The sequence below is a fragment of the Lissotriton vulgaris genome, chromosome 8 (genome assembly GCF_964263255.1).
Source record: "Lissotriton vulgaris chromosome 8, aLisVul1.2, whole genome shotgun sequence".
Taxonomy (NCBI): Eukaryota; Metazoa; Chordata; class Amphibia; order Caudata; family Salamandridae; genus Lissotriton; species Lissotriton vulgaris.
This window is the reverse complement of record NC_141696.1, coordinates 227,888,582-227,914,430: the sequence shown is the minus strand read 5'-3', so window position 1 is coordinate 227,914,430 and position 25,849 is coordinate 227,888,582. Positions and strand designations below refer to the sequence as shown.

General features: G+C 44.8%; 1 protein-coding gene across 1 annotated transcript in view; it reads left to right on the top strand.

Moving 5' to 3' along the window:
• The first annotated feature begins 678 nt into the window (after positions 1-678).
• Positions 679-25,849, top strand: part of SOD1 (superoxide dismutase 1) — a 64,535-nt gene continuing 39,364 nt past the window's right edge. Inside the window, exons 1-3 of the mRNA XM_086934004.1 lie at positions 679-832; positions 14,627-14,720; positions 25,107-25,176. Of these exons, the coding sequence (XP_086790130.1) occupies positions 758-832; positions 14,627-14,720; positions 25,107-25,176 (239 nt within the window). The 5' untranslated portion in view covers positions 679-757. The remainder of the gene's footprint in view (positions 833-14,626; positions 14,721-25,106; positions 25,177-25,849) is intronic.

The following is a 25,849-nucleotide window of genomic DNA, read 5'->3' as shown; positions in this document are numbered from 1 at the left end:
GCTAGCGACCACGTGCGAGGCCCTGACTTCGCCCTGCAACAGATGGTGCACATGTAGTATCTCTGAGCACAGACACAGAGCACAGTTTTTGGTCTCAATCCTTGTCACAAAAGTACATCCAGGGCATATGCACGATCGTGTGTGAAACAACTGCAAACGTCTTCGGAGATACAGGCAGATCCAATAAATATTACATCATTACATATTGCATGCAGGTGTACGGCCAAAACACTAGAGCTTACAAGCAGCATACACATGGGCTGCGTAAATTAGTCATGCATGGAAAAGTTGACAGCAAGCTGTGCCAAAACCGACTTCAATGTATACTTTTACCGTAGATTAATATTTATGCTGAGATAAACAATGATATAAAATGCACTTCTGCGTTCAGCTCTAAACCAGGGTTTAAATTTGCATTAAAAATACACTACACTATGTAGTGTATTTTTCTACAAAAACAAGACCAACAGTCGTTCAGGTGCTAATTCCTGCAGCCTGCTCTACGAGAAACACCGTGGCTTCGTCAGTGCCTGATGCCAGCAGCATGTCGCCGGTCGCTGCGTCTTCCTTTATCATCTAAATACACGAAGTCAGCACTCTAGTTGTTTATCAGAACTCGGTGGTGGAGAAGGCGGTGACGCAGTTCCTTTCTACTGATTGGTCGGAGTGCTGTGACGTACCGTCTCCTAGTCTGTTGAAAGGAGAGGGTGTGATCCTCAGACCTGGAAACCTGTCAGTGCTTCCAGCAGTTAAAGCCATGGTGGGCAAGGCGGTGTGCGTGCTGAAGGGGGATAAGGGAGTGACTGGCACCGTCTATTTCACTCAGCATGAGGCAAGGAATATTTCTTAATGTGGGGGGGAGGGAGGATAAACCTGTTATATTATTGTGGGTGTGGGAGTCATTTTTCAGCACGAATGAAAGTCTTCCAAGTCCAGTAAATGCCTCTTGCTGTCCGTCGTGGACGTTAGTGACGTAGTTTCAGGGGTACTCGGATTTTGCTGACGTTGGAAAGCGCCAGATATTGTCCGGGCATCAAAGTACGCGTTGTGTCGTTTGCAAAGTGGCTTAGCGGCGATTGCGCATGCGTAAAGGCGATGATTTACGCGCCTTCTAGACCTCGGGCAGACTTACTGAACCCCTTTTCCGGGGATAGAGAGTCGTTAAACCGGCCGGGGAACTCATGCCCTCGTGGGCTCTTTGTACCTTGGTTCGCTCTAAGAGTGCTATGTCCTCCGCCCCCATGTGCAAACCTTGACCTCTGTCGGTCCCGCCCGTCGTTGCTGACTGTGTTCTTTGCCAAGGATCTGCGTGCCTTTCGGAATTGCTAACTTAATTCGAAAGGGAGCATCGTAGTCGCGTATTTAAATTATTTCTGCATTTGTTTTGTTAAATTAGAACGCGGCGAAGAAAGGAAAAACTGGGAATTAAAAATTGTAATCCGGCAACTTTTATTTTGGGGTGCACAGGATGCCGTAGTGCACGCAAAGAATCTGCTTCCCTCGATTTGTGGTAGGGCTGTAAAACCGCTGCAGTTGGGTACATTGGGAGTGGGACCCATGCCTCTGCTGCAATATTGCAATTGCTTTAGAAATCTGTGTATCTTTTAGTGTTTACGTCAAGCGCTTTATGTATTTGCTGCTGAAATCTGCCTTCAGTCCTGAGGTTTTGCTTGATCTCCTCCATATGTTGGTTATCCTGTTAAATACTCGTCCTTGTGTTTTTTCCTACCCCTCCCTTTCTACTCTGCTTTCTCCCTTTTTCTATATCCCACGGGGGCTGTAGAAATAACATATTTTAATCTCTTTACAGTATTTGAAGGATCTAGCAGCTGCCATTTGCTGCTCGACCTCTTTCACAAAAGTACTTTTGTGCAGTAATATGTTTATTATACTTTCCTGAGGGTGTCTGTCATTGTTGATCAGTAAACACAAGTAGAAAATGGTCTGTCTTGTTATTGGGTACAAAATAATTGTGATGCAACCTTTTGACCCTGCTCACAGGAAGGTCGCTCCCCACGCCACCACACAGCAGCCAGCTGCCTCGTTGCTCCTGCTGCCGTCTCCCCCTCCTCCCTGCTGCCCCAGCCCCCTGATACCCAGTGGGCACCCTGCTCCCCCCTCCCTTTTCACCTCTTAAGGGGGCTACGCAGTGGCGTAGGAGCGACCTTTGACCCTGATCAGTCAGGTCGCTCACCACACATCCGCCAGCTGCCTCATTGCTCCTGCCGCCGTCTCCGTGCTGCCTCCATGAGGGAATGAAGGCTGGCGCCGACTGGATGCAGAACAGCCGTCTGAAGCTGAACACAGACAAAGACTCATCCTTGAACCCACCCCCTTAGCCTGGGACGACTCCTGGTGGCCGACCACACTGGGAACAGCACCGACACCCACCGACCGTGCACGCAACCTAGATTCATCCTCGACTCCTCCCTCACCATGTCTAAACAGGTCAATACCGTCTCGTCCTCCTTCTACAATACCCTCCGCAGGATCTACAAGTGGATCCCGACCGAAACAAGAAGAACGGTGACACAGGCCCTCGTCAGCAGCAGACTGGATTACGGCAACACACTCTACGCAGGAATCCCAGCCAAACACATACGTCGACTACACTCATCCAAAACGCCTCCGCCCGACTGATCGTCGGTCACCTCACCCCCCCACCTGAGACCTATACTGGCTCCCTGTCGACAAGAGGATCACCTTCAAGCTCCTCACCCACGCACACAAAGCGCTCCACAACGCCGGACCAGCCTACCTGAACAGCAGACTCCACTTCTACACCCCGACCCGCCAGCCTCGCCCTCGCCGCTGTCCCCCGCATCCAACGAACAAACTCTGGCGGCAGACCCTTCTCCTACCTCGCCACCAAGACCTGGAACACCCTCCCTACCCACCTACGGCAGACCCAAGACCTACTCGCCTACAGAAGACTCCTCAAGACCTGGCTCTTCGAGCAGTAGCAGCACCCCCTCCCCTCAGCACGACTCGAGACCCTCGCGGGTATGTAGCGCGCTTTACAAGTACATTGATGCATGCTTATGATTTCAGAATGATACAGCTTCCAGAAGAGTCCTAATGCGTATACTTTTGTAGCAAATTGGTAATTTCTTCATGACCATCCCTTATTTTTATCCTTTTTTTCTGGAACCTTCTTTTCCGGCATTGGAACTCTGTGCACTTTAAAATTGCTAAATGGGAAGTGTGCCCCCCTATTTCACCATGGTTAAATTCTTATTCCTAATTTACATTAACTTTCCTGTAAGAATTACTATGTGGTTTAGGAAATGCATTAAGGACCTGGAATTTAAATGGCACTTGTACACTGTAACATATATTGTGCCGTCCAAAAGGTCAGCCTGTAGAACAAGACTTCAGGCCTACCATGTACCACTCCAGTGACCTAAATATGTACTGTGAAATCTGTTAAGATACCATTTTTTATAGACTTGAAACCCTGCTTTTTAGATACGAAGTCACCCACCATAAGTGCACCTTGCCACCGATCAGGTATGGTGCCTAATCTTTATGAAGAGTCAAATTTAAAGTTGACATGTCCTTCCTGTGATTAGACCCCCATAAGCTATTTTCACTCGTAAAGCTATAGCTGGATCTTAGAAAATCTGAAAGGTACAGATACATTTTAATCTGACTTTTGACAGGCAAATGCTAGAATAGTCATTCCAGGACTATTGCTCATATTTATTAAAAGTACAATTCATTGGTGAAGTTTGATTTTTAATAAATATTTAGGAGGAGTAACCTTTAGAAAGATAACTTATCCCTGAAAATTCATCTTTCAAACCCTATACCCCTTTAGAATTTGTCAAGGAAGAGAATGAATCTGAAAGGATAACACCATATGAGTTCTACTGCCCTCCAGATTATTGATATATTGGTCTCTTTTGGGTTGAGGCCAGGCAATGGTCACTTTCTATCAGATTTTGATGGAAGGCCAAAATTCAGTTGGGGCGAATAGAAGAGCCACATAATTTCATCCTTTTTGATGTTCGGGTATGGCACGAAATAAAACTTCACAGTGAAGGGTTAAGATCTGCCAATAGTTCAGCCACTTTTGCTGTCTCCCCCACCCCCTCCCTTTGAGATATAGAAGATTCAAGCCTGTGGGAGAGCTATGTATGGGGCAGATTAATGGGGACACTGTAATCTGAACACCATTGAGAAAGCCGAAAATGCCTTAATCAAGACTCCCCACCAGTGCGCCAACTATTCCAATTAGATCTGACCTAAGATCTATTTTTGATAGTGCTATGTTGAGGCCTATTCAATATTGGATAAGGCTCTGGACCAATGAGGATCCAGGTCCCTATAGGGATTACATTACAATCTTACTAGATGACCACCATGTTGGGAAGATCCCCTGGCTTGTCCATATTAAAAATTGGTTATTCAAGTTGGGTCTGGAAGGTTTTTGGCTTCAGCTCTCTGCGTTACCCCAAGGTGCTTGGGAGAAGCTGAAAATGTCCTACTGGAATTCTGTATTGGTTGAAAAACTGTTTCATACCCTGGTAGGTTCCCTCTTGATGTTCAAATGTGTACCAGAGTATGAGCAATACTGATGCACGTGCACTTTATGTTAAATTTAGATTGAGCATATTACAGTTAGCTAGGTTTACTCATTCCTGGACGAAAAAGGGAAACCTATCGAATCTGTGTCCGATGTGTTGTCAAGTTGCAGAAAATATTAAACACTTGTGATTTTTCTGTAAGGCCTAGGCTAAACAACGTACACGTTGGATTATTCCCCTTTGTAAGTTTCTGGTGTTGAGGAAAAGCCATAAAGCTCTTAGAATATGTAAAACCAACATCAAGGACTGTGTGGTGTATTCAATAACTAGTTACCTGTCAGCAATATGGTATATTGTGCTTTTTAAAATAAGCATATTTCTTACATATTTAATGTGCTGTCTCAATTGTATTTATGATTGGTTTTGTACCCTTTTAGCTATTAGTTCACTTGTCCTCTTTGTAAATCATTTTAGCTGTGGGTGGTTTCTTCAAACTACTTTTTATCATTTTTACTCTAATATTATGAATCTTAAATATGACACTTGTCATGTTGAACAGAAATTTCCCACATTATTTAGTATTACCTAGAAATATTTTCTCACAATTATTTTGTGCGATTCATTACTTCTCTATTTCAAATGGGTTTTTTTATACTCTACATTTTTTTATGGTTTTTATTCAACCAAAATAAGGGAAATATGATGATGGAATAATTTTTAAATTGTGAGTTTCTGTCCCAAAAGGTTATCGGAACCCCACATTATGGTAAATCATACAACCGTAGTGGTGGTCCTCTCAATTTGGGGAAAAAAATGGCCAATTTCCGTGTCCCATGTCTAAATATATAATAGTTAGACGGGGTGGGGAATTTTTTTCCAACCTGTGGCAGCTGCTGGCTATTTGCTACTTGGTTCAGGGCAGCTGTGCATAGTTTAAGTAGAGTTGTGCATTTTCACACAAAGTTGTTTAGCAAATGAGAACCACGTTTTGTTTTAGGATTTTACAGAAATAGTTAATAACTACTATGTGAGCGCACAGTATATAAAAAAAAAAGACCCTCGCAGACCCCACTCAGTGCCCCCAAGATCTGCCAACTGTTCTGTTCTTTTCTGGTTTTAATGAAACTATTGAAACTATCTGCACAAAAGCATATTTTAAAATGCTCCCTAGTTGCAATCGGAAATGCTCATAAACTGCCAGATTTCATGTTGGCTAATTGTGCATGCAGTCCTTCTTTGGCTGGTATTGGTACTCATGGCGCATAAATGTAGATAGTTAAGAAAAAGGGGTAACCCTGTGTCCCTCAGAACCTGGGTATTTATGGTTTACAAAAAAGTGGTTCTGTTGGGTCGGACCAATTACTTTTGCGAACATTCAATTAATGAAGACAAAACACAACAAAACTCTCTGATACGAGTCCAATAATTTGACAAAAATAATAATAATGAATGCTCAACAGCTGTAAGTCATATATTAAGTCAATTGTATTAAAAGTTTTCAAACATTTGGTATCTGAATTGTAATCATTCATTTAGATAACATTCAATGCTTGTAGTGACTGTCAAATAAATAGTGACTTTTAGTGAAAAGTGCTCAGTGCGATGCAGAGTTATACAGTGCAATCTATGTACAGGTGTATGCAAATTTCTTCATTGGCCAGATAATGCTTTTGGACCAAGGATTCCTAAGTTTCTATCCGGATCCTGGTCTTTCTGGGCCTATGGTGTTCGTCGACGTTTCGACCCTAATGCGCCCCGGTTGGTGGTCGCGGCGGGTCTTTCTCAAGACAGAAGGACAGTTTATTGGACAGACCGGAGGATTTCAGCCTGAAAACAGTGTGGCAAGCATGCCAGTCAGTTCTTGGGGGGGATAATAACTTGCAGGATCAACGGAGGAGCTTCCTTCCTCTCGTTCGAGCGCTGAGTCTGCTTGCCACACTGTTTTCAGGCTGAAATCCTCCGGTCTGTCCAATAAACTGTCCTTCTGTCTTGAGAAAGTCCGACCCAACAGAACCACTTTTTTGTAAAGCATAAATGTAGATGGCAAACAAATGATTGCTCTACTGGAATGGAGAAGAGAGCAATTTGTTTGGAAGTTGTGATGGCAAAGAACCATGATGCGTTCTCTCTTCTTGCTTCCATAACCAATATGATGATTACGTCTGCATCTTAGTGAGTGATCAGATGCTCCATGCAACGTTTTCAGCGTCTTTCTGACAATCAGGCTCATCCAATAATGGCATTAAGTGGACAGATGGACACTTGACCTCCCCATCAACCTGGTTTAAGACCTACCAAATACTTTCTTCGGAAATTAATATGTAATGTCGTCAAGCGCTACCTCGACAGAGTTGCATGCTTTGATTCTGGCGAGGGCCCCAAGGGCAGAGTTTTGGTCAGGTGACAAGTGTAGACCATGACACAAACCCATGGTTGCAGCCTAGGATCCATTGTGTACTCTGGAAACGCACTCTACGCCGGCATCAACAAGTCCCTACTCCGCAAACTCCAGACAATACAGAACACCGCCGCCAGACTCATGCTCAGTATCCCCCGACACGAATACCTCTGCCAACACCTACAAAGTCTCCACTGGCTCCCTGTGGAGAAGAGTCACTTTCAAAATCCTCACTCACACCTACAAATGCCAACATAACAATGGACCCATATACCTCAACGACAGAATCAACTTCCACGTACCCAAAAGAAACCTCCGATCTTCCAACCTTGCACTGGCCGAAACCCCAAGCATCCACAGAGAGCCAGAGCAGGCGGAAGATTCTTCTCTCACATTGCAGCCAAGACCTGGAACAAGCTACTGGCAGACATCATACGTGCCCCCCCGCCCCCGACACCTTCGGGAAGACCCTCCAGACCTGGCTCTTCGGCTAAACAAATCTGCAGAACCATCCACCCTTGACCCACCTCACAGGTGAGTAGCGCGCGTACAATTCCCTGATTGATTAATTGGCTGAGAAGAGCACTTTCTCTTTTGTGTGAGCTATCTCCATACTTGTCAATCTATGGTCGATCTTGGTGTGTACATCACAGTAGACTATGCCATGGTTTGCCACCAATAGTAGTTAAGGTTAATTCTGCAGCTCGTTTTATGTCTTCTCCTGTGTGTAAACAAAGCCAAAATTGATTTGATTTTTGAAAACGGAGGCAAAGGCATTGTTTTGGTACTCCGGCAAACTAAATTTAAGATGTGTGCAAACGGGTCTAGAGGAATGTGCTCTGTGAAAGATCCTCATAGTTTCGGGGGGGGGGGGGGGGGGGTTGCGCCATCGCATGGAGAGAGTCCTTCCACTGTGGGCGGAGTTATGTGGCCAGAGCTGGACTGGACATCAAAATCGCCCGTGTACAATGTTCAGAGCAGACCCGCTATGCAGGGAGTAGACTAAAAGTGGGGCATGGTTCGGTCTCTCAAAGCAGCCCGACAACCGGGGAATGCTAGACCTTGTCCCCGTGTACGGGGGACCTTTTATGTTTCATGCAGTCATGCTGTTGGTTCCAGCCGCTGAATGCTCGACCCTGAAGCCTGGCTTTTGCTCGGCACGAGGTCCTTTTGAACCCACTAGCTAAGCCTTTATGTGGCTTCTGCCAGCCACTTACTCTACCCTCGTGCACAAAAGTAAAAAAAAGTATTAATATATAGAGAAATGGAAACTTAAACAGAGACCCATTTAAGTGGCTGATTTGTTCAAAGTAAAACCAGAAAACCTTGGTTAAGTGTGGAAGCCACGATTAGCATAACGGATCGTTTAGCAGATATTCGAGTTTACAAATCCTCTTATTTTTTTCTACACTATCGCATGCGAAAGCACCTCGAAATGCGCGACGTCAGAATACCAGCTGTACACAACCCTATTGTCTGATTTAATACATAGTAGTAATGTTCGAACTGTAAGAATCCAGGTCACATACAGGGTTGAATCACATGACCCCTAACTTGCCTCATATTTCCCTAATGACACTGTCGCCAGGGTGGGGCAGGAACTGTTCTAAGTTCACTTTTAATAAGTACTCCGCAGTGCTGTTATGTGACCTATTAATATCAAAGCTTCCATATGTTTAATACCTTTTTTTTAATTTATTTTTTCATTTTGAAGAGACTTGCATACTTTACATATGTGCACATGGGGAACATGTTTATGGCTTGAGGCGTGCGCGGGCTCTAAGAGCCAAGCCTGAGCCTTCACTCGACTCGCCTTTGATGTGTTGGCTCTCCCACCTCTAATTCCTAGCTGTACTATTAGACCTGTTAAGTTCTACCTAACTCAACAATTCCGTATATTGCTAGCGGGTATTTGAACCGTAGCCAGGGCGGGATCTGTAGCCTTTGTAGCGCGTGGCTTACATCTATGTTCAAAGTAAATCTAAAAACAGTGTGTGAAGGAGTCAGTTAGCAAACATAACGTAGTCGTAAAAGGAGATCACATCAAAGGGAGTAGACATCCCACTTTGCCTCCCTCATCAGTTTAATTCTGTACAAACCAACTCTTGTCTCTCTGTGACAAAGTTCCTTTATAAAGTGGCGCAACACGGCATTACGCGTCATACAGATGGGCGGCATGTTAACCGGCATGTCCATTATCACACTGACGGCCGCCTTCTCTTTTAGCACCTGAGCCAGGGGCGGCTGGTGACATTTGAAAGTGGTGGGGCGTAAACTAATTTGCATATTGCACCCGAGCGAGCACAGCCAGCGAGCGAGCCCGAACCACCTTGCATCCATCCATACATCATTCATGCATCCACCCATCCATCCATCCACCCACCCATCCATCCATCCACCAATTCTGCATCCATCATTCATTCATGCATCCACCCATCCATCCAGCATCCATCATTCATTCATGCATCCACCCATCCATTCATCCACCCATCATTCATCCATTCATGTGTCCACCCATCCATCCACCCATCCTGCATCCATCATTCATGCACCCATCCATCCACCCTGCATCCATCATTCATTCACCCATCCATCCACCCATCCATCCTGCATCCATCATTCATTCATCCACCCATCCAGCATCCATCATTCATTCATGCATCCATCCACCCATCCATCATCCATCCATTCCTGCATCCATTCCTGCATCCACCCATCCATCCATCCATCCATCATTCATTCATGCACCCATCATCCACCCTGCATCCATCATTCATTCATTTACCCATCCACCCATCCTGCATCCATCCTGCATCCATCATTCATGCATCCACCCATCCATTCATCCACCCATCATTCATCCACCCATCCTGCATCCATCATTCATTCATGCACCCATCCATCCACCCTGCATCCATCCTGCATCCATCATGCATTCATCTACCCATCCACCCATCCTGCATCCATCCTGCATCCATCATTCATTCATGCATCCACCCATCCATTCATCCACCCATCATTCATCCTGCATCCATTCATGCATCCATCCATCATTCATGTATTTTTATGACCCTGTAACTTGCACACAGCTTGTCAGTGTGTAATACCAGTCTCGAACCTTGTACTCCAGCACCAATGATACATGATTAATATTAATTGTTTTTAAAAACATGTATTTATTCGACACCAATTTCACACCTTAGTCGGAACATCATTTTTATTTGTTTTTTAAAATATCTATTTATTTAACACCAGTGTAAGTCATGTATACATTTTTATGGTTCGATAAGAGGCTCGAACCTGGTTTCCCATCACCAAAGTCGGCCGTGCTATCCGTCAGGGGTTATGTAACAGGGCTATGTAGTGACCAGCCAATCCTGCGCCAGGATTGGCTGGGGGGGCACCATGACTCCTCGCCCTGTGTAACCCCGGGGGCTGCGGCCCGCCCCCTGGTCCTCTCTCTAAGGGGGAATTCACAAGAAAACGATCTGCGCATGCGCGGGCATGTTTGTGCCCAAAAATACACTTGCGCAGCTGCAGCAGCCCGATCCTTCCAAAGCGCCCCCCCCCCTTGCGCACTCCGGGAAGGTCGGGTGTCTCCCGGTTTCCCGGCCGGCAGATAGCGCGATTTTTTTAAATAATTGTGTTTGGCTTCTAGTGACAACGTGGTGGGTTCATGGGGCTTAGTGGGGCTTCGCCCCTACGCCCCAATGGACGCACCGCGCCTCGAGCAGATCTTGTAGCGGGGCCCATAAACCTGCAGAAGTCTGGATGGTCTTTGCTTGTAAACTTGAATCTGTTTAAATAAACGCGTCACTTCAAAAGGTGTAAAGCTCCTGGCTCACACTGTTAATTTCAAACTGCGGTGGTTGGCATGTTAGTCTTAACGGGATGACCCGTGATGTAACAGGGCAGGCGCTTCTGTTGGAAAGGCTGCGTGCTCCCCGCCTCTCCCTTCTGGCATGCCGCTCCACGCTTCTTATGTAAACTGCTGAGTCACTCGCTCTTGTGCAACCCAAACTTTGGAATTGTTGAACTGTGCTACTACTAAATGTGAACTTGAACCGTGGCAATTTTTTCCCCCCTCTTTTAGCGAGTTGGTGATTTGGGATGGTGGTAGTTTCGAGGTTATCGCCTGAAGACTAGTCTAGGTTAACGATAAACCGATATTTTGGACTTACATGTTACATAATTCAATGTGAATGTTCACTAAACAAACACGCTGGTAAGCTTTAGATCTGGTTTAGGAGCCTATATCGTACCTTCTTGACACGATGTACATTATCTAATTGCCCGTGATAATGATTTGATTCTTCCTTAATACCTCCAAGTTCACTAAATTATGTTACATATATTACATGTTTTTGTGGTTTTATTTCACAAAATGCAGTGGTATAAAAACCCAATTTCCCCAGGGAAGTGTGAAATAGGGACACTATTTTCCAGTTCTTAAAAAAGTAAAATAATGGGTTACATTATCCTGATGGAAGTCGAGAGTTCTTCAGGGGATAATGCAGGATGTTTGGACTGTTGCTCCATGTGGTGGGATATGCTGAATAACGCCCTCAGTTTTGAAGCAAAAAAATCCGAGACAGAGGCTTCCAACTGAGCCTTTGATATTTGTCACTATAAGGTGTGCACTGGAAAATCATAGCCACTGGCCACTGAAGTTCTTGTGTCGCTGAAGTCATCTTGAACCACATTCCTTCCCTGTCTTCGTTTGCACGTATTTTGTTGGAACTCAAAATCTTAAGGGGGGGGGGGGTGGAGCCTCGGTAGGGCAGGACTCCTCAAAGTGCATTAACTTCTCAAAATCCGAACTGCTTCCTCACTCTGGCCGCTCTAATACGGTTTGTACATTATCTAGGGCAAATGGGCACAAATTGCATTAGGAAACAGACTTAATCCTTTCCAAAGCCAGGACTTGGGTCAATTCCAATCCCTAATATTTAGCTGCATCTTCCACATAGATGCACTTCTTTGTCCTTTTACTTTTTGAAAACAAAAGTCCCAGCTAATCTCCCCTTTGAGCAGCAGTTTCACTTGCAAGGGATCCCACAGATTTTGTGTGGCAGTCCAGGCTTTACACTGAACTAAATGGGTCCGGGTTAAATGAGGTTAGTCACAAATCACTGGTTGAAACTGGGCCTTTTTGACACTCTTACTATAACCTGCATGTAGCATCTTGGGTCAGGTCATGGGCAAAGCTCATTAGTATCTTCTTTCTTCCTCCCTTAATCAAACCCCCCCCACCCCCCCCCACCCAAAAAAAAAACAGAGGAGCAGGTAAGAGGCTCTTAAACGCTGTGGCAGTAGAAAAAGTACCTGGCCGTAAGTATTTGAGTCTAATTAAGGAATTCTTTAAGTACGGCCTGGGGGACCTGTATTTGCGGCCCCCTGATCTACATCAGCACTTGGATGCTGTTCACTTGACTCGGCACAAACATTAAAGTTGTTAAAGAAACTGACACGCCTTCATTTAAAGGCTAATTGAAGTTTAAGGAAAATAATTAGGTTGTCATGCACCATGTAATTTTTTTTTTATATAGCGCAAACTAGACCCAAAGATATCTGGTATCCAAACTCTGTACATAGCACCAGTTTCGTTACACAAGGACACATTCATTTTTTATTAGACGCTGGGAGATTAAGTGATTTGCCCAGAATCGCAGGATGTTGAGCGTAGTTGCTGAGACTCTAACCTGGTTCCCCAGCTTTGACGTCGACCGCTCTAGCCATAAGGCTACATCCTCTCTCCATCTTCATTCTTTCTCCCACACAGACAAAAATGCCATTACTGAACAAGAGGCTCTTCAGTTATGTGCACTGTTAGGGTGGCCTAAGTTCCTATTATACATGAACAACATAGTTTATTAAATCAAACACAGGAGAATGCTTTGTACAGTACACATCCTGAAGTCATGTATTTCGAGCTCCTCTTGTATGTGATAATCAAGAAAAGAGAGAAAGTGAAATAAATCCATTTCCTAGGATGACACAATTTGGTAAAGTGGGAAAGCTTGGATTAATTACAGGTTTTCCGGGTTCACGTTGTGGAATTCAGCCACTAGATGTAAATGCTCTGCTTCTCCTACGACCACCACCCTTCTCGCATCAATTTGACCCTCGGTCGCATCACAGACCAAATGTTGTGGCCCTTGGCAAATGTTTGAGAGTACCCATTGTCTAGTATGAGGACATTGCCATTATTGGCACTTTTTAAAATGTAAAGTGCCATTGTTGCTATTTACTAACTCGTGGAAATGATTTCAGGACCTGCTTGATCCCACGTTAGTTATCAAAGCAAGGATGATGCCATCTCTTAAACGTGGCATGGCATAAAGTTCCCCAAGACGGTTGGCTATTGCGAAGTGCAGATTTTTTTTAGACTACTGTTTAAAATGTTGAATTCAACAAGCCAAGTAGAAATCCCAGTAGCATTTGGCCATTTAAAAACCAGAACCAGCCCTTGAGCCCAACGATAAAAACTCCTGTTTCAAAATTTGCATCTCACTCCACACCCCCATCTGTAGTTAACAGGGCCATGGAAAAACCTGTGTTCATATCCTTGAATAAAATGTTTTTAACTTTGCTACCCATGGCGAAATTTTTGTGATTAGTATGTCTTAGCTTTTCTCCCAACGACTCGCACCAAAAGGATCAAATTGCTGTTATTTTATCTAGTTTCATAATTTGTTTTTTCATTGGTATTCATTTGTAACAGTTTTATTGACTTGCAAATAAAGAGATAATTTTCCAGTTATATCTATGAATAGAATTTATAGTTTGCATGTGATGCGGAGTGCTACGTCTAATGTAAACCTACCTATGTGCTGTACTATATGATGCTGTGCACAAGGCGGCAGGGAGTTGTGGGATAGATGCACTATTAGGATGAGCTGAGAAAATTGGGCAGTCTCGACATATTGTCATGCCTGCTGCTACTGTGGACTGGCTCATGGCCCTGATCCACACAAAGGAGAGGAGTGCCTGTTGCTGGAGGGCTATGGTTGTACATTTGTCATACCTGCCTCTACTGTGTTCTGGCTCATGGCCCGATCCACACAGCGGGCTGCTGTTGGAGGACTAAGATGTACATTTGTTATATCAGTTATTTGATTTACTTCTGTTCTAAAGTGGATCACTGTGCAGGACTGAGTGTGGAGCGCCAACTGAATGGAAGTTGTAATTGTTATGCCTCGATAATTTACTGTACCAGTTTGCAAAGATTAGTCTTCTTGCTCATCATGGTAATCATTGCCTGTTCTACATTATCTCTTAGCTACAATGCCCGTTACAACAATTCATTTCTTAGTTGAATTCTGCACTATTTACATTTTAGGGTCACAGTCTTCTATATGCGTTTGATTGGGAAAATTGTTCTTGCGCATCTGAAGGCTGTGGTTTGAATGTTAAAAATTAAAGATGAGGTATTTACAGCTGCTGCGAAAAAAGGGCAAATGTAGTTAGCCATCCACTTAAACAATACCTTTCAGCTGGATCTGTGGTGGGGAACCTTTGTTTTCTGCTGCAATGTAAATGTCTATTTTGTTTTTTTTTGTTTACTCGATTCGCAATAGTAGGTAGTTATTACAGTGTCCCTAGACAGATTGGTTATCAAAAGTGGCAATGAAGTGGCTAGAACTACAAATGGCTTGAGACTAGTAACTATTGACACGTTTTTTCCTCTTTCCTTCAGGCAGGTGGACCAGTTACAGTTGAAGGAAATATTCAGGGATTGACTCCTGGCAAACATGGCTTCCATGTCCATGCGTTTGGCGATAACACAAATGGTAATGTGTTTAAAATCACAATCCAATCTGTTTATTACTAGTTTTAACAAATTACGAATAAAGGATTACAATAACATGGGGAGCAAGAAAAGTATAGATTTCTAAGATCCAAATGTAGATCCGAACAAGTGGCTCGTGTGCACTCACCTGAATTTAAAGCAGCCAGGTTTCTTTAAAAAAGATGTATTTAAAGATGAAGTATCATATAATTTCAAAGGAAAGAACTTGAGTAATGCATCGATCTTCTACCAAAGTGAATGCACTGGGACTCTGGGACTGACAGTTTAGGGAGATGGATGATAGAAACTGTTTGGCTTGTTCAGGAACTCTCTGTAGAGCTAGGATGGCGCCTGTCTCTGCAGAGTGTTATGATATCGGCACAAAGTTTTAAATCCAGCGTGTACTCTACAGAATTTGGAAGGAGTTGACTCCACCCCTGAGCATTTTTAAAGTGGAAAATGAGACCAGCTTTGTTTTGGATATGCTGCAAGTTATTTGAAACTTTAATAAAGTGGTGGCCGGCGCGGATCTGGGGTGGCGGGGTGTAAAAAAACCCCAGACATTAACCTCACTCCTGTCTCACGTCGCCTCTCCTCTGCCTAACAGGAAGCAGCTAGGCTCCTCTGAGCCAATCGCAACGCTGTACTGGGTAATGCAGCCTAGGTGGAAAACATACTAAGTGTGGGCATGACCGGCCGGCCTGAGACAGCCGGCCAATGCGTTGTGCACACTTAAGTGTGCCCACCACTAGTCCCCTGCTCTGTGAGCAGAGCAGCCCTGCCCCCATGTTGCTTCAGCAGGAACACATATAAGGATAACATCAAGCTGTTATATATATATATATATTTTTTTTTTTCTTCACAAACCCCCAAGGCTTGAGGCAGCACTCCATGAAGGAGGAGTGACCCGCTTTTGAAACCGGACTAAATTCTGAAGGGCTGGGAAACTAACTTAAGCCCTTACAGCACGAGGGTGTCAGAAAATAAAGTGGATGATATGCACAGAGGCCCACTGGAGGATTGAAAGTGTGCAGAAAGCCGGCTGAGAAAAGGAAGTTTGGTAAAACACTGGCTATACTGGAATGATGGAATCGGGACTTCTACTCCTGGCGGTTTATTTACTGGAAAATGAACGCCAATAAGGGAATGAATGCAGAGGTCCGTTCCAGGCTTTGCCATATGCTGCCCCATGATTAAGATGCTTGTTGGCATTAAAACGCGTTGGGATACAAGAGGAACATCCGGTGCAACCATGCCGCTTTTTAAATAAAGGTTTTGTTAAACTCACCTTTGTGGACCTTCGTGGAGTGCTGCCTTGGGGGTTTATGAAGAATATATATATATATATATCGTATTTTCCGGCGTATAAGACGACCCCCCTACTTTTCATGATAAAATGTAGGTTTCATGCTATACTCGCCGTATAAGACTACCCCCACTTACAACGCAGTCCTGCATAGCGATTTTGGTCATTCACGGCGCCATTTGTTCTATTTTCCTATTACTTTTTATTTGCTATCGATACTTGCACAGTGCTTCCACAACAACCCGAAGTGCTAGCAGCTGTGACTCCAACACGCCGCAGATGAAGGGAAGAGGTCCCGAAACGCGTCCGGCGTATATATGCTTGGAAAGGTGCTTTTGAACTGCCACATGCCAGCAACATTGCCATTAAACCCTGCTGAAAAGTTACCTTGTGGTTTTCCTCAATTGGAGCGCCTGCTACTGTGTGGATATATATATATATATATATATATATATATATATATATATATATATATATATATATATATATATATATATTCATATATTCGAAGGTGTCCACCTTTGAGTTGTACGCGAACAGCAGCTTGGTTTATGTATAGGTGAGGACGGGGATCCACTCGTAGACGCCGCTCCGTACGGGATCTGCCCGACGCGTTTCGAAGCTCCATCTGCTTCTCTTCAGGGGCTTTAACGGAAGCGGTGTGCGCAACCGCCGACCCACTTCCCCATTTTATGTATAACACACCCACCGATGGGAGGCTCAAATGAGACTGTGCATTCTGGGAAGTGTGGTCCGGGAAGCACACAATAAATATATATTATACTCCTACTCATACTCTCTCCAGTTGCACCCTTGACCAACGGGGTACTCCCCAGGTGGGTGCCGAGGACACGGTGGTGCTCCGTGTTAATATTACGCTCAGAAGGTCCCCTCTCCCAGCCGGGAAAGCAGCACGGCACTCACGGGGTAGTCGTCAGTAATATTCTTTATTCACAACGCTCGCACAGACGCGTTTCGGGAAACTCCTTTCCTCAGTGTGTTCACAGAATGTGAACTGCGGAAGAATATATTTACACAGTATTACCAGATAGGAAGTAAACGGCGAGGTAGGGCTATTCACCTTCATGATTTGGTGAGCGCCATCGTGGAATGTGCAACACATGTACTATTTCATATTTTAAAAAACGGTATCAAATGTCATGGTTTCATATTCTTTATAGTAATATGTTAAACTTTCAATCCATTAAAACATATGTACATCTGGTATTGTTATCACCCATTTTTTCTGATCTTGCACATTCAAAAGTCATGATCTTGCTGTGGATCGGCGTTTGGCGGCTCCGTAAGCTGGGGCCGCCAGTTACCTCACAAAATTAGGCCGTGTATCGGCATATTTTATATACTTCTTAACTTAACTTCTGTTTTTCAGTTTCTATATGAAAAAGGTTGGCCTAGTTTCCTAGGTGCACTGCCAGTTCCTCCCCACTGTTCAGGCCCCTGGGAATCTTAGTTTGTAGGTCGATAATGAATCTGGACTCCAGTCTTCTTAGTTTTAGTTTCATGTCCCCACCTCTTATGTGAGCTGGGATATGATCCAATGCAAAATATTGGAGCAAATCCCGATTACTCTGATGTTTGATGGTGAAATATCTCTCCACAGGGTAGGACATATCTTTGTTTGCTATAGCACGCATGTGCTCTAATTGCTTAGTTTGACTGCATTTATCGTACTCCCTATGTACTTCAATTTACAGGGACACTGTAGACCATAAACTACATGGGTTGTCTGACATGTAATGAATTTATTAATTGGTCTTCTGTTTTTTAGACCAGGAACATCATAACCCAGTACTCTTTGGCTATGTGCACACGCTTTGCATCTTCCACATGGGAAGAAGCCTTTCATTGATGCTAATGTGTTAGATCTAGGTAGTGGAATGTCTAAATGGCTATGCACCAGTTTGTCCTTAAGGGACTTGGCTCTCTTGAAGGTGACTAATGGTTCCAATGGGATGTCCATCCCAATAATTGGATCATTTTTTAGTATGTGCCAATTCTTTTGTAGGGTAGTCTTTAAGAAATTGGTATCCTCAGAAAATGTGGTTATTAAACGAAACTTATTCTCATTTTCCTTTTTTGCTGTTATCTTTTTTCAGTAGTTCACCTCTCGGTATGCTCGTCACTTTCTTTAGTGTGTTCTTTAAAAGTTTAGCATCATATCCCCTCACTAGGAATCTTTCGATGCCATCACCTGCGCCTTTTAAGAAATCTTGCTCCTGAGAGCAGTTCCGTCTAAGACGTAACAGCTCCCCGTAAGGAATACTTTGCTTTAGTTTCTTAGGATGACTGCTCTCAGCATGTAAAATGCTGTTAACAGCGGTTGGCTTACGATACAGTGCTGTCGTAATATTGTTGTCCCTGATTTCAATTTTGAGGTCACGATAGCTCACTGCCACTGAGCTTATTTCGCCTGAAAATCTTAAGTTAATATTATTGTTATTAAGGTGGTCCACATATTATTTCGCACTTTGTCGATCCCCTCAACACAAGGAAGAGATCGTCTATATACCGATACCAGGTGACAATTTTTTCTGTCCATTCCGCATTTCCTGTGGACCAGGCCACCTGCTCCTCACACCAGCCCACGAATACATTTGCGTAGCTGGGGGCGAAGCAGGTGCCCATCGCGGTCCCTGAGACCTGTCAGTAAAGCTCCCCCTGAAAAAGGAAAATATTATTTAACAGACAAAATTCTGTCATTTCTAATGGCATTGTGCTATGTCCTGCAAACTTCAACGGTCTTTTCTTGAGAAAATATTCCACTGCTTTTAAGCCTTGTGAATTCACTATACTTGTGTATAGGCTCGTAATGTCTACAACCAGTAGTTTGTAGCCTGGGACCCAAGTGAGTTTCTCAATATGTGATATGAAGTCTTTTGTATCCCGAATGTAAGATCTCAAGGATAACACCGACTGAAACAAGAAATGATCTATGAAGATCGATAAGTTTTCAGTGAGGCTTCCAATCGAGGAGACGATGGGTCTTCCCGGTGGGTCCTTTGTGTCCTTGTGGATTTTTGGTAACTGATAAAACGTAGGGATAATAGGATTCATAGTTCTTAAAAACAGATATTCTTCAGTGCTTAACATTGTTTTATTGTGCCATTTCTGAATCAATGTGTGATACTCGGTAATACTTTCTTGATATTTTTTAGTTGTTGTGAGTTCATAATGGTCTTTATCTGTTAATTGTCTTAATGCCTCTCTCACATATTGGTCTCTTGATAGTAAAACAATATTTCCTCCTTTATCCGAAGGCTTGTAGATGACATTAGGATCCTCCTCCAATCCTTTAAGAGCAATAGGTTGTGCTTTGGTAAGATTTTTCTTTTTTACCGAACCAGGCTTGACCGAATTCCCCTTTGATCTGAATTTAGTTAGGTCTTTTATGACTGCCTCCGAAAAGATGTTGATGGCATCCTGTGGTATTTGCGGCAGGAATTGCGATGCTGGTTTTAAATGGAGTCTCAGGAGCTTCCTGATCCACTCCTACTTCTCTGTGTTAGAGTCCTAGTGTTGTTATCGCTGGCAGTTTCTTGCCTCATTTCTTCTAGCAGTTATAGGGTTGTTAGGTCGTCCAGTGTCAGTAAATCAGTGTCTTTGATTCTTGTTTGTATTTGTCTTGTTTCTTTGATGGTTGGCTTGATCTTAAAATATTTATGTAATTTTTAATTTTCTCGTGAATTTAAAGAGGTCTATTCTTGTTTGTGTGAACTCAAGTTTTGTCTGTGGACAGAAAAAGTCCCAATTTTAGAACCAATTCTTCTGTTAGTTGTTTTCCACTTAAGTTCACAATTGTGAGCGTGTCCATTTCATTTACCATCTTCCCCTCCTGGAGCTTCTGGTCTCTCTCACTGGCACGTTTCCTCTGCCTCTTCCTTTTCCGGCCCGCTCCTTGTTTGGCGGTGACTTGTTCCGGGGGTTTGCTTTCCCCCCCCCCTCTTAGCCAGGGTAGGTGGATGAGGTCGAACTCCTCCTGAAAAGGAGTCTTTTTGCGTGTTCCAGAGGGACCAGCTACATCTTCTCCTGAGAGTTCATTCTCTGTAATATCTGATTCGGAGGTTTCTACTCTCACAGGTGTCTGAGCTGGATTAAGTTTCTTTTTATTCATTTCCTTTCTGGGTCCATCGCATTTCTTTGCAAATGTTATGACCCTGCCCAATGAATAGTCTCGCTCATCGCGATCAAATTTTTCTTCCTTGGCTTCTCGAAACTCGAGGTGAGTGACAGTATCACAGGTACTTCCTGGGTCGCCAAAGCGGTGATATTAAGATTTACTGAGCAATGCATTGTTCTCCGAGCATGACAATTGGTGCCTGCATGGCTGATGGCCTCTTTTCTTGCCACATAATTGTGGTCCTTTTCTAAGATTGTTATAATTTTATTTAGCCTTTACCCAAGGGAAAGATACCTTCATTAATTAGTAGAGAAAAGGAGGAGTAGATAGTACCGTCCCTTCCCTGTCCTGACGATCGCTCCCACAGTGGGCATTACATAGACCTCAGACACAAACACACTGTTGAGAATGTAATATTAAAGTCTGGCTCTGCCTGCTTGCCTCTTTCTGCTTGTGTCTGTCTCAGTCTCTCTGCCTCTCTCGCTCTTATTTACTCCATTCTCCTCCACTCTGCCCACCTGTCTCTCTCTTTGCATTCCTCACTCTTGCTCCCTAGCTTGAAAACCTGGTTATCAGAAGACTGTGGTCTGTAGTGGGGAATTTAGTACCACAGGATTGTTAAAGCACTTCTCTAAGACCTAGTAGTCCTTATTTGCTAAGCTTCTCAGTAGTTGAGGAGTGGAACCTTTGTGCTGAATTGACAACCAGCTCACTAGCCAGCCAACTCCTGGATAGTACGACTGTGTGTAGCCTTATACATTGAACACAAGTGCCACAACATTGCTGGTGGTGTTCATTTTGAGGGCAGTTAAGTACCAGTAAATATTGGTTGGGCAGATTAATTTTTAGTTACTTTTGAGATTTTGAAATTAGAGTTTGCTGAATCGGTCTGAGCCCTACCTCCAAATTAAAGTTTGACAGAACTGGTAAAATGTTACTCATAACATGCTTGAGGAGAAGATCTAGACTGTCAAGCCCCACAACAAACCCACGGCTGACCCAACTGACCTGAAAAACTACCGGCCCATCTCTCTGATCCCCTTCGCTGCCAAAGTCGCAGAGAGGCTCGTAAACACACAGCTTACCACCTTCATCGAAGAGAACTCCATCCTGGACTCCTCCCAGTCCGGATTCTGCAGCAACCACAGCACCAAAACCACCCTCCTCGCCGCCACCGATGACATCCGCATTCATCTCGACCAGAGACACACTGCGGCTCTCATTCTCCTTGACCTCTGCAGCCTTCGACACAGTCTCACACGCACACTCTCATCCAGACTTCACGACGCTGGGATACGAGGAACCGCCCTCAACTGGATCTGCTCATTTCTCTACGGCAGAACCCAAAGGATCAGACTCCTTCCTTAATCTCCAAACCCACAGATCAACTGCAGGGTACCCCAAAGATCATCACTCAGCCCTACACTCTTCAACATCTACATGGCGCCCCCCCCCCCCCCCCCCCCACCCTCCTCGCTGCCATCGTCCGACAGCATGGGCTCAGCATAGTATCATACGCCGACGACACCCAACTCTTACTATCCCTCACGAAGAACCCCGAAGACACCAGACTTGGCTTCCAAGAAGGAATGAACGACGTCACAGCCTGACTGAAGGACCTCGCAGCCTGGATGAAGGACATCTGCCTGAAGCTCAACTCCGAGAAAAATGAGGTCCTCATCCTTGGACCCTCCTCCCGGGACAACACCTGGTGGCCCTCTGCCCTCGAGAGCCCACAGACCACGCACAGAACATCTGCATCATCCTAGACTCCTCCCTCACCATGACCCGCCAGATCAACGCCGTCGCCTCCAAGTTTCAACTGCCTTCGCATCCTCCAAAAGGCCTTCAAATGGATACCCCCGGAATGCAGAAAGACAGTCACCCACGCACTTGTAACCAGCAGACTTGATTCCAGCGTAGAGGGCAATACCGTAGTCCACGGAACCCTTCTACACAAGCTCTAAACCATCCAGACCGCCGCGGCCAGACTCCTCCTCCGGATACCACAGCACAAACACATGACCCAACACCCATGAGACCTCCACTGGCTCCCCGTCCAAAAGAGAGACCTTTAACTTCTCACCTACGCCTACAAATCCCTCCAACATCAGCTCCAAGTACCTCAACAGTAGTCTCCTTCCACGTAGCCAAAAGAAACCTCTGCTCCACCGATCTTCTCCTGGCAGAGACCCCATGCATCCACAGAACCAGAGCGGGCGGGAGATCCTTCTTACATCGCAGCCAAGACCTGGAACGAACTCCCAGTCAACATGAGGCACTCCCTGACACTGCACACCTTTTAGGAGAGCCTAAAGACCTGGCTCTTCGACTGAACCGGAGCTGCGCTCCTCCACCCTCCCCCCCCCCTCTACACACACACACACACACACACACCCTGCCCCCCTCTTCCCCCAGCACCTTGAGACCCTCATGGGTGAGTCGCGCGCTTACAAACCCCTGATTGATTGATGCTAAATCAGGAATCATCCATAACTTTATATAACCCATTGAAGAGCCCTGTAGAATAGAATTAGATTCATGGCCAAGACATCATTGCTAGTAGGCCTAAACACACACAGGAATAGATTGGCTACAGGATAGAATTGCATATAATAAATAAGAGGCCCTCCGTGCTCCTGGTACCAGTGTTTTAGACCCGAACAGCAAACTGTGGCTGCTGCTGACCAGAGAAACAATTCTGCCCTCCTGCTGCTGAGCCAAGCTCTAGCAGGGGAAGGCAGGGCAATAGGTTTCTTGTCACATGGAAGTTTGACCACCTCCCGGACAGGACTTCGTTTATTGGGTGAGGGTGCTTGCCAGTGCCACTGGACTGCTTTGAAGAGTACATTTGGTGCCCTCCTTGAATACTCCAGTTGGAACCTGTTCAGGGAGCCGTTGGTTCCTTCCCGGGCAGGAAACTGGACAAAGGACATGGGAGTATCCTTCCCACTGTCCAGCCCCTCCTGTGGAGGGACCCATGAACAGTCCCAACCCTTTCCTAAGGATACTTAAGGGCTTACCTGTGAGTGGTTCCTTAGATTCGTTGTGGGACAAGGTTCTGATCCGAAACCATTTAATCTTCAAACGTCTGGGCATTTTAAACTTCATTGGGAACTGAGACTGCAACTTGGAAGCCTCCTGGTCTGGTCACCCTACCAGTCTGCTGCGTCTGTACTCCATACAGGTTCTTCTATAGGTCTGTTCCATCCTAGACACCCGAAGGAGTCTCCCTTTGAGTGAAGGAGTCACTTTCCACATCTGCAGGCCCCTTAACAAAGCTGACCGGTCTGCTTTTCCTGAGCTCCTTTGGACTATGAAAGGTTCACTAACACAGGTGGTGGTTATGCAACTCCATAGATGCCTGCACTGTATTCATAGCAAGTTTAAATCCAGTATCCCTCATCTGAACCACTGGCACAGTACCCCTGTGCATCGCGTCAACTTGCCGTTGCCAAAGTTTGACTCTCTTCACCAGAGATCTTCGCCCTCCAAGAAGCTCCAGCCTCAAGCATCTCTTGCAACCAAGATCTTCAACTGCACTGCATCCTTTACACGGGGGGGTCCTTCATCCTTTGAGCTGCTCTAGGTTCTCTTGCAACTCCTGTTCCTTTCGGCCCGTGGTCCTCTGGAGGGTCTAGTGGCTTGCTCAGTGCCTGCTGTGACTTGCCAGCACATGGTGAGTCACTTGAACCTTGCTGGTACCGATACTGCACCTTTTTCGGCCACTACGTTGGTTGCTGTTACCAAGTCTTGTTGGTGCCCCTGCTGAACACTGAACCACTGGCTCTTGACATCCAACTTGGTACAGCTCATGAACTGCTCCTGGTCTTCCACAGCGTCTCCTGGTCTGCACAGCTGCAGCTAAAGGGCACCGTCAACTCACATGCAGCTCCAACATCGTTGGGCATTTGTCTCCAGTGCCGCCTTGTCACTCCTGAGTGACATAGGCTCTGTCCCCTCTGCTTGCAAGCACCTCACCGTGACTCCACCTTTGGGTTCCACCGGACTCTTTCACCTTCGACAGAGGCATCTTCACTGAAGTCCTCCATTGTGGTCTACTGCAGTGTCCAACATCACTTCGCAGCTAAGCACCTGGCTTTCTTGGTGTAGGTATCCTGGTTTCCCGGGTATCCACGGGTCGGGTGACTCCCCAGCCTTCCAACTTCGACTGGGTTTCACCAGGGTCCTCTGAGAAGGGTCCTTCTTAAAAACTGTAACCATAACTTACCCATTGACTTGTATTGAGTGAGCTGTTAGGTTCCCACTTAGCACACAGCTTCCATTGGGTTCTTGGGTACTTACCACGGGTGGTTCCTTGGGTCCGGTCTCGACTTGGATCTTGGTTTGTATTCCACTATTTTAGTATATGGTTTGGTCTCCCACTGGAGACCGCCGTGCATTTGTGCTATTATCGAAGTATTGTGGTTATACCTCCGGATAGAAGATTTTGTAATGTGTTTATAATAAATATATATATTTTTATAACTACACTGTGGTTCTTTTTCACTTAACCTACACTATATGATTAGTACTCGTAAAATAAGCTGATTTACACTCCTCCTGAGCTACCTCTTCAAGCTTTCTAAGGTTGTCTAAGACCACTAAAATCACTATAAGGGTTGGCTGGATTAGTGCAGGGTGCTACACTTAAGTGAGCACCGCATACTAAGGCAGCCTCCTACACCTATACAAGAGAATAATTCCCAAGTAGGTATCCTTGGTGCTACACAGACTTGTACGCCTGTGTTTGTGCATGCATTCACTTTTAATGATGCAAGGTGTGAGAGGTAGTCGGGTTAAAGTTGTCTAGCAGTCTGCACATCGATACTCTTTGATATGAAAATCATTGCTTTGTTAGTTTTTTCACTTCTCTTTAGAACCTGCATTTGAGACTTTACATTGTAGTAATTTTCTTCTCTGCCCTATATGATTTGCTGTAGGCTGCATGAGCGCAGGGTCGCACTTCAACCCAGAAAACAAAGACCATGGTGCACCTGGTGATAAAGACAGGTAAGAAATGTCTACTTTGTAACCTCTGCAGCCTATGTTCTGTAATTATTCCACAGGGGCCCCTCTGCTAATTAACTAAAGTTCAACCTTCCATCTCCTCCATTAGTGTGCTCTCCACGTCCAACTGAAGTGATCTTGCAAAGCGACACGAAATGAAACTACTTGAAGCTATTCATTACTTTGCCAGTCATGTATTTGTATTTCTGTTTTTCCGACATCTCCTGCCATACAGTGTTGGGAGTTTTGCAAGATGTCGGGTGTTTATATTCTTTGGGTGTCAAGCAGCTATTGAATGACTTGATCAAGTTCTCCCCGAAATCCGCTCTGTAGCAGGACTGAGTGATCAGTGTACTTGAATACTAAGTTTTGTTACTAAATGATTAATCTAAATTCCTTTATCCGGGTTGCTGGGCCTACACAACTGAATTTGTTAAACCAGTAGAAGAAAAATGTTTGTTACAGGTAATTAACATTTTCAGTTTACAGCATATGTTGTAGATCACATGGTTTAATTTTGATAAATATTATAGAGCACAACAAATGCCCATATGCTGATAAAGCATAAAGAAGTGTAAGCCACCTCTGTAACGCAATGATATGCACAAATGTGCGGAGGATGTATTAAAAGATTGTTTTGGGACTCTAACTTGAGCCTCTATTGTCTGCTGACTTT